At 52.5% G+C, this 9,787-nt stretch overlaps 1 protein-coding gene across 1 annotated transcript in view; it reads right to left on the minus strand.

Moving 5' to 3' along the window:
- Positions 1 to 1,227: 1,227 nt before the first annotated feature.
- LOC106571091 (sushi domain-containing protein 6) overlaps positions 1,228 to 9,787 on the minus strand; it is a 56,295-nt gene continuing 47,735 nt past the window's right edge. Inside the window, exons 4-7 of the mRNA XM_082961629.1 lie at positions 9,784 to 9,787; positions 9,378 to 9,516; positions 7,180 to 7,631; positions 1,228 to 4,905 (exon numbers count right to left, since the gene is read on the minus strand). The exon at positions 9,784 to 9,787 is cut by the window's right edge and continues 191 nt beyond it. Of these exons, the coding sequence (XP_082817755.1) occupies positions 4,880 to 4,905; positions 7,180 to 7,631; positions 9,378 to 9,516; positions 9,784 to 9,787 (621 nt within the window). The 3' untranslated portion in view covers positions 1,228 to 4,879. The remainder of the gene's footprint in view (positions 4,906 to 7,179; positions 7,632 to 9,377; positions 9,517 to 9,783) is intronic.

Consider the following 9,787-nt stretch of genomic DNA (forward strand, 5'->3'; position numbering starts at 1 on the left):
AAAAACTCTTCGGTAGTACTTTATCTAGCCGCTAGGTATCACCTAGTCACAAGGTTCAACATCTACATAAAACAATGGTTGGTGGCACTCGTCACTCATAGTAGTAGGGGGACCCAATATAAAATGGCATGGCGCTTTATGTCCTAGAGTTGATGTACAGGTGTATGCTGCTGTTGTGTTTACAGTTAGTAAGATGAACAGCTAGCCAGTATCATGATACTATAGCTGATGTTATTAAGACACAATCTGCCCTCCAATGAGGTGTGGTTGTCCAGGAGTGTCCTTGAGGAAGTCACAGTGGGTAGGCCTTCAAGCATCTGTTCTCCACAGGCCTTTCACCCATGTTTACTATCGGTCTATCCATCCTTTAGCCTGCTTTACTTACTTCACATCAATCTTTGGGCCGCTGAATAAAAACACTAAACACAGATCAATTCACGTGTTCTTAAAATGTTCTGCTTCCTTACGTGTAAAACATGGAGGTTACAGAAGGTCTAGGTCCTTCCCTGTGGCTCAGTTGGTAGAGCATGGTGTTTGCAACGCCAGGGTTGTGGGTTCGGTTCCCACGGGGGGCCAGTACAAAAATAAATATATATATTTTTTAAATGCATGTATTCACTACTGTAAGACGCTCTGGATAAGAGTGTCTGCTAAATGACTAAAAATGTACATGTAAAAATGTCCTCTTCAAAACAGGGAGGTCCAACCTTTCGGTTTAATTTAATGAATCACATGTTTAATTGGTTTTATGTGCCAAATAAGTGGGTCAATATAAACAATCAATGATCATGGCTTGTATAAAAGGTTAACCACAGTGTTAATCTACTTTATGTTCTGAAACCTTTTTAGGTAAAGAAATACCAATGTACGCCTGAAACAATCTGGGTGAATCAAACACAAAACCAAGGTAAGTGGAAACCATGACCAGGTGAATTTGTAGTGGAATACCCCCGGCCTGCATTCTTTTTCAGTATAGAAACGTCAATATGGGTTGCCTCCCAAATTACCCTTTATTCTCTATAGTGTACTACTTTTGACCAGGATCCATAGGGCTCTGGTCAAAAGTAGTGCACTATATAGGGAAAAGGGAGCTATTTTTGAAAAATAATATTATCTTCAATGTAAAAACATCACATCTCACATACTTTCAAAAAAAGCTTTAATTAGAAATAGTTACACACACACACACACACACACACACACACACACACACACACACACACACGGTAGAATTAAATTAAACTTTATACAAATATTAAAATACGATCTTCACAACCCACTGCAATGTACAGATGAAAAAAAGAAAACATGAAAGCATTGAAATGCAGAATCAAGAGATGGAGGAAACACCACTGTACAACGGTGGTCTGGACGCCCAAAAAATAGTCCCTTAACACGCAATATTTAAAATGTCTGATAAACATTAAACAAAGAAAGTGATTTGTTTCATGTGCTTAGGCTTTTGAAAATCACGGTTGCTGAAGAAGCCTGGGGGGGGGGGGGGGGGGGGGTACAGAGAGAAGAGGATGGACTTTCTTTAGTCGAGTCCAAAAACAAAAATAAAACACATTGAAAAATACACAAGACAGTTGTATGACTAGAAAATACAAAAGTAAGGCCATTGGGAAACACCGAAGACGCTTCGATATCGTAGCAGATAAAGACGGAAACTTACGATACAAGTAGAAACAAAATCAAAGTAATAAAATGTACCAGGTCTAAGGCAACGTTCTCTGTTTGCGTTTATGAAGCCAATGACAATGACAGGTGGAAAGACCGACAAATAAACCAATGTTTTCAAAAAGCCAGACCAGACTTAGACCGTGTCTCCTCTACCTAATGAGCAACGTATACGAGTGGTTTTATCATCAAAGGTCAATTAAAACGGCTCACTTAAATTTGAACTTAACATTTACAACAAAAGATAACTGTCGTTTCCTGCAACCAGTTGCAGTTGTGTCAATGGTTTTTCAGTCGCAGATCCACAAGGTTATTCTGAAGCAACTCTGCAGAAAATGGAGGACATTTTAGTCCTTGAACATTTAAATATACATGATGTACTGTATTCTTACAGTAATGACTGTTTGTTCTTCTGACCGTTGTAAAAAGCAGGAAAAGAGGGAAGCCATTTTGAACTGGGGTAGCTATGTGAAGACATTTCTACTAAGGGCAGGAAATCCTGGGTAATATTTCTGGTGTACCCATTCTATGGGCATGTCCTTTCTCTCTCTCGCCTAACTGATGTACAGAGGCAAAGATAGACACACACAAACACACTCTCACACATGCATACGGACATTAAGCGCATCCGGACCAAGTGACAAACACCTCTAGTGAACCCAACCTTACAGCCACACAATATAAATAGATTGGAAAAAGAGATGTGTGACCTAATGTCTAGTCACCAAAGAAACATGTTTTCATCATGTAAAAAAAACAGCAAGGCCTTAGTTAATTTAACAATATAGTGCAGCCCTCTTCATTCATGAAACAGCTGTGTGTTGTTCAGTTCCACAGCCAGGTGGCAAAAATATAGTGATGCCTCCCAAAACAAAACCCACCAGTTAGTCACATCAACAGGGGAGCAGATGGGCTGTTGATGTGACTAACACAACACAGATATCGGTTGTGACGAAAAGGCAAGCGTGTCATTCATCTTATTTTAACATGATAGAGTGATACTGTCTGTCTGTAGCCCTGCAGGTGCTTGGTGACGTGCTCCCTCCCTCCCTCCGTCCATCCATCCATCCATCTATCCATCCATCCATCCTACGTGCATTGTCTTCTGACAGGTGGCGTCACTCAGACGAAAGTGGCGCTGACTGACCCAAGAAGATGCCAGAGAGTGGCAGCAGAGAAAGGAAGAGGAGCTTCATACAGAGTGGACAGACAGGGCTACCGCGTGCGCCCCCCCGCAGGACGTCATCGATCCATCACTAGAGAGAACGTGCAGCATACGCCAGCAAACCAGGCCAAGGCCCAAACCAACATAGTCCTCACTGAAGAGAGAGGCTCCTCATCCCCATTAGAGTAGGGAGATGCACAAGTTTGTATCCAGAGTAATCTTCATCATCATCATCATCATCATCATCATCATCAGCAGCAGCAGCAGCAGCAACAGCAGCAGCGATAAAAGCATTATTATGTTAGCTACTAGTCTTGTGGTTTGAGATAAAGCATTTGGAAGTGTGGATGATTGGGCTCAAGCAGCTAGACAGAGAGAGAGAGGAGCGAGACGGAAGTGTGGATGACTGGGGTCAAGCAGTTAGGCCTAGAGGGAAGTGTGGATGACTGGGGTCAAGCAGCTAGGCCTAGAGGGAAGTGTGGATGACTGGGGTCAAGCAGCTAGGCATAGAGGGAAGTGTGGATGACTGGGGTCAAGCAGCTAGGCCTAGAGGGAAGTGTGGATGACTGGGGTCAAGCAGCTAGGCCTAGAGGGAAGTGTGGATGACTGGGGTCAAGCAGCTAGGCCTAGAGGGAAGTGTGGATGACTGGGGTCAAGCAGCTAGGCCTCGAGGGAAGTGTGGATGACTGGGGTCAAGCAGCTAGGCCTCGAGGGAAGTGTGGATGACTGGGGTCAAGCAGCTAGGCCTAGAGGGAAGTGTGGATGACTGGGGTCAAGCAGCTAGGCCTAGAGGGAAGTGTGGATGACTGGGGTCAAGCAGCTAGGCCTAGAGGGAAGTGTGGATGACTGGGGTCAAGCAGCTAGGCCTAGAGGGAAGTGTGGATGACTGGGGTCAAGCAGCTAGGCCTAGAGGGAAGTGTGGATGACTGGGGTCAAGCAGCTAGGCCTAGAGGGAAGTGTGGATGACTGGGGTCAAGCAGCTAGGCCTAGAGGGAAGTGTGGATGACTGGGGTCAAGCAGCTAGGCCTAGAGGGAAGTGTGGATGACTGGGGTCAAGCAGCTAGGCCTAGAGGGAAGTGTGGATGACTGGGGTCAAGCAGCTAGGCCTAGAGGGAAGTGTGGATGACTGGGGTCAAGCAGCTAGGCCTAGAGGGAAGTGTGGATGACTGGGGTCAAGCAGCTAGGCCTAGAGGGAAGTGTGGATGACTGGGGTCAAGCAGCTAGGCCTAGAGGGAAGTGTGGATGACTGGGGTCAAGCAGCTAGGCCTAGAGGGAAGTGTGGATGACTGGGGTCAAGCAGCTAGGCCTAGAGGGAAGTGTGGATGACTGGGGTCAAGCAGCTAGGCATAGAGGGAAGTGTATTCTGTGTACCAGAACTATATCAGGGTTCTACCCAGAATTTATTAACAAGGTGGTGTTACTGAGTACAGCAGGGTCATTTCCTGCAATCTAGAGCAAATAATTGTGGTGCGGCGCCCCTCTTCCATTCTTTGGGGAGAACCCTGTATATTGAATTGGCTCTGCTGTGTACATAGTGACACATACACAGTAGCACACTTGGAGCTCTGATACATACAGAATACATCTATATTCAGCTGGAACCACTTGATGCCTGTCTGTCTGTGTTGAGGTCCATTCTGAAACTGAGGAGACCAGGAGGTACTAAGGGCTTGTCAGTTCCCAGTAAGAGAGAAAGAGGGTCGTCTTGTCTTTTCTCCACACGGGTAGTAGTTTAGAGATCATTGCAGAAGGGGTAGCCAGGACATGGGGAGAGGATACTGGGGGTGGACATGTTCTGTGCATGGGTGGTAATAATTGGAGGTGAAGTGGACTCTGCTCGAGGTTGCAGATGTAGAGGAGGAGGGAGGTTGAGTTTCTTTGACATGATTCCTGTCTTTGCTGCGCGGGGTAATTCTGTAGTTCAGAGACATAAGGTAGGGTGGTATCGTTCAGGTAGAAAGCCCCAGTAGGCCCCAGCAGGAGCCTCAGTTTCCTGCTCAGCTGTAGGGGCGGAGTGATGCTGCTGCAGGGGCTTCAGGTTTCCTTTAACAGGGGGATATCTAGAAACACAGAGAGAGAAAGGAGCGAGACACAGAGAGAGAGAGAAGCGAGACACAGAGAGAGAGAGAGAGAGAGAGAGGAGCGAGACACAGAGAGAGAGAGAGAGAGAGAGAGAGAGAGGAGCGAGACACAGAGAGAGAGAGAGAGAGAGGAGCGAGACACAGAGAGAGAGAGAGAGAGAGAGGAGCGAGACACAGAGAGAGAGAGAGAGAGAGGAGCGAGACACAGAGAGAGAGAGAGAGAGAGAGAGGAGCGAGACACAGAGAGAGAGAGAGAGAGAGGAGCGAGACACAGAGAGAGAGAGAGAGAGAGAGAGGAGCGAGACACAGAGAGAGAGAGAGAGAGAGAGAGGAGCGAGACACAGAGAGAGAGAGAGAGAGAGAGAGGAGCGAGACACAGAGAGAGAGAGAGAGAGAGAGGAGCGAGACACAGAGAGAGAGAGAGAGAGAGAGGAGCGAGACACAGAGAGAGAGAGAGAGAGAGAGAGGAGCGAGACACAGAGAGAGAGAGAGAGAGAGGAGTCGAGACACAGAGAGAGAGAGAGAGAGAGGAGCGAGACACAGAGAGAGAGAGAGAGAGGAGCGAGACACAGAGAGAGAGAGAGAGGAGCGAGACACAGAGAGAGAGAGAGGAGCGAGACACAGAGAGAGAGAGAGGAGCGAGACACAGAGAGAGAGAGAGGAGCGAGACACAGAGAGAGAGAGAGAGGAGCGAGACACAGAGAGAGAGAGAGAGGAGCGAGACACAGAGAGAGAGAGAGAGGAGCGAGACACAGAGGAGCGAGACACAGAGAGACAGAGAGGAGCGAGAGAGAGAGAGGAGCGAGAGAGAGAGAGGAGCGAGAGAGAGAGGAGCGAGAGAGAGAGGAGCGAGAGAGAGAGAGGAGCGAGAGAGAGAGAGGAGCGAGACACACGAGAGAGAGAGAGGAGCGAGACACACAGAGAGAGAGAGGAGCGAGACACACAGAGAGAGAGAGGAGCGAGACACACAGAGAGAGAGAGGAGCGAGACAGAGAGAGAGAGGAGCGAGACAGAGAGAGAGAGGAGCGAGACAGAGAGAGAGAGAGGAGCGAGACACAGAGAGAGACACAGAGAGAGACACAGAGAGAGACACAGAGAGAGACACACGAGAGAGAGGAGCGAGACACACAGAGAGAGGAGCGAGACACACAGAGAGAGGAGCGAGACACACAGAGAGAGGAGCGAGACACACAGAGAGAGGAGCGAGACACACAGAGAGAGGAGCGAGACACACAGAGAGAGGAGCGAGACACACAGAGAGAGGAGCGAGACAGAGAGAGAGGAGCGAGACAGAGAGAGGAGCGAGACGAGAGAGAGAGGAGCGAGACACAGAGAGAGAGAGGAGCGAGACAGAGAGAGAGAGAGGAGCGAGACACAGAGAGAGAGAGGAGCGAGACACAGAGAGAGAGAGGAGCGAGACACAGAGAGAGAGGAGAGAGACACAGAGAGAGAGGAGCGAGAGAGAGAGGAGCGAGAGAGAGAGAGGAGCGAGAGAGAGAGAGAGGAGCGAGAGAGAGAGAGAGGAGCGAGAGAGAGAGAGAGGAGCGAGAGAGAGAGAGAGGAGCGAGAGAGAGAGAGAGGAGCGAGAGAGAGAGAGGAGCGAGAGAGAGAGGAGCGAGAGAGAGAGGAGCGAGACAGAGAGAGAGAGAGGAGCGAGACACAGAGAGAGAGGAGAGAGACACAGAGAGAGAGGAGAGAGACACAGAGAGAGAGGAGCGAGACAGAGAGAGAGGAGCGAGAGAGAGGAGCGAGAGAGGAGCGAGAGAGAGAGAGAGGAGCGAGAGAGAGAGAGGAGCGAGAGAGAGAGAGGAGCGAGACAGAGAGAGGAGCGAGACACAGAGAGAGAGGAGCGAGACACAGAGAGAGAGGAGCGAGACACAGAGAGAGAGGAGCGAGACACAGAGAGAGAGGAGCGAGACACAGAGAGAGAGGAGCGAGACACAGAGAGAGAGGAGCGAGAGAGAGAGAGAGGAGCGAGACACAGAGAGAGGAGCGAGACACAGAGAGAGGAGCGAGACACAGAGAGAGGAGCGAGACAGACAGAGATCAGTGTTAGAGATCCTAGCATCAGGCTACAGTATGTATAAACGCAGGTAGAAGTGAAGATGGAATGAGAGTCAGGACTACAAAAGGTAAACAATGTAAACACTAGGCCTTCAACAGTTGAGGACATGCATGTGAACACACACACACACACACACACACACACACACACACACACACACACACACACACACACACGGCACCACCTACCATCAGAGAAGTCGTCTACGGAGGTGACAGAAAGCAGGCTGTGCTGGTCACTGCTCTCTGAGTCTCTACGCCTGGCAAGGGCACCCCCTCCGTGTGCCGTAACCCACGACGACGAAGAGGAGGCGGAGGGGGCCTGGTGAACTAGTACTGTCTCTGCGTGACGGCAGGATGAAGGGAAGGAGGAAGAGGAGGAGGTGGAGGGGAGGCACAGCTCTGTATCTCTGTCTCTGTGATGGTGGGACTGGGACCTACTGCTGGGACCCGGTCCCTCTGCTCCGCCCTCGGCCCCCTGGGGGCCCTCAGACAGGACGATCTGAACCCGGGACTCTGGTGGTGGGGGGAGAGAGGCGCCGCCGCTGCTGCCGTACACGGCCTCCTCATAGGAGGGGAGGGCCACCTGGACCCCTTCCACCACGATAGAGGCTGGCTGGCCTGAGACACCCTGCTCACGCCTGGAGGGAGAGAGAGGGGAGGGGAGAGGGGGAGAGAGAGGGGAGGGAGAGAGAGAGATTTAGGATATTGCATGCCACCCAGTATTTCTGGTGGTGTGGTGCTGTGTGATGTTCCTGTCCTAACAGAGCCCTGTGTAGACTAGAGGTGGTTGTGGAACTCCTCACAGAGCCCCCAGGCCTCACAGCCCCCAGGCCTCACAGCCCTCACAGATGCCCCCAGGCCTCACAGCCCCAGGCCTCACAGCCCTCACAGATGCCCCCAGGCCTCACAGCCCCCAGGCCTCACAGCCCTCACAGATGCCCCCAGGCCTCACAGCCCCCAGGCCCCACAGCCCTCACAGATGCCCCCAGGCCTCACAGCCCCCAGGCCCCACAGCCCTCACAGATGCCCCCAGGCCTCACAGCCCCCAGGCCTCACAGCCCCCACAGAGCCCCCAGGCCTCACAGCCCCCAGGCCTCACAGCCCCAGCCCCCACAGAGCCCCCAGGCCTCACAGCCCCCAGGCCTCCACAGCCCCCACACAGCCCCCAGGCCTCACAGCCCCCAGGCCTCACAGCCCCCACAGAGCCCCCAGGCCTCACAGCCCCCAGGCCTCACAGAGCCCCCAGGCCTCACAGCCCTCACAGCCCCCAGGCCTCACAGCCCCCAGGCCTCACAGCCCCCTCACAGCCCCCAGGCCACACAGCCCCCAGGCCTCACAGCCCCCAGGCCTCACAGCCCCCAGGCCTCACAGCCCTCACAGAGCCCCCAGGCCTCACAGCCCCCAGGCCTCACAGCCCCCAGGCCTCACAGCCCCCACAGAGCCCCCAGGCCTCACAGAGCCCCCAGGCCTCACAGCCCCCAGGCCTCACAGCCCCCACAGAGCCCCCAGGCCTCACAGCCCCCACAGAGCCCCAGGCCTCACAGCCCCCACAGAGCCCCCAGGCCTCACAGCCCCCAGGCCTCACAGCCCCCACAGAGCCCCCAGGCCTCACAGCCCCCAGGCCTCACAGCCCCCACAGAGCCCCAGGCCTCCACAGCCCCCAGGCCTCACAGCCCCCACAGAGCCCCCAGGCCTCACAGCCCCCACAGAGCCCCCAGGCCTCACAGCCCCCAGGCCTCACAGCCCCCAGGCCTCACAGCCCCCACAGAGCCCCCAGGCCTCACAGCCCCCAGGCCTCACAGCCCCCACAGAGCCCCCAGGCCTCACAGCCCCCAGGCCTCACAGCCCCCACAGAGCCCCCAGGCCTCACAGAGCCCCCAGGCCTCACAGCCCCCACAGAGCCCCCAGGCCTCACAGAGCCCCCAGGCCTCACAGCCCCCACAGAGCCCCCAGGCCTCACAGCCCCCACAGAGCCCCCAGGCCTCACAGCCCCCACAGAGCCCCCAGGCCTCACAGCCCTCACAGAGCCCCCAGGCCTCACAGCCCCCAGGCCTCACAGCCCCCACACAGCCCCCAGGCCTCACAGCCCCCACAGAGCCCCCAGGCCTCAAATCAACATGGCTGCCTACTAACATCAGATGTAATGAGAACTGACAGTTAATCACAGAACCAGAGACAGTATGTCTGTTAGAGATATGCACACCTGTTAGTTAACCGTTGAACCATTTTTACTGCAGCTTTCACTTTGACAGTATTTTCATTTGCTTGGCCTGGTAACTTGTAAAACCAGTTACATTTTAACTTCACCAAACTGGATCTGACGGCCCGAAATGGCAGCAAAATACACATGTGTGTTCATGTAAATGTATTGAAGGTGTGTGCACCTGCTGTGGTGGAAGGACTTGAGTTTGGGCTGCAGCAGAACAAACAGCACCACCAACAGCAGGAGGAGGACCACAGAGGAGGCTGTGGACGCTACGATGGACAGCGCTGGCATCGCCAACGGAGACCGCGGCTCCTTCTCTGAGAAGGAGAGAGAGAGAGAGAGTTTAGGATTGTTCCTTTGGCAATACGAATATGTACTTTCCAATAACACATTGAATTGACAGAGGGAGACAGAGAGAGAGAGACAGTCAGAATACTTTTGGATTCTTTTGTCAATTGAGTTTGAAATGTAATAGGTTTTTAATAATTGCCTCACAGTCAATCCGTGTCTCAGGCAGAAAAGTGGTCAGGTAAAAGGCCTATTACAACAGGTAAGACAGGAGGAGAGGTTACTCTGGGTGTTACCTGG

Source organism: Salmo salar, chromosome 15, assembly GCF_965601325.2.
Source record: "Salmo salar chromosome 15, fSalSal1, whole genome shotgun sequence".
Lineage (NCBI taxonomy): Eukaryota > Metazoa > Chordata > Actinopteri > Salmoniformes > Salmonidae > Salmo > Salmo salar.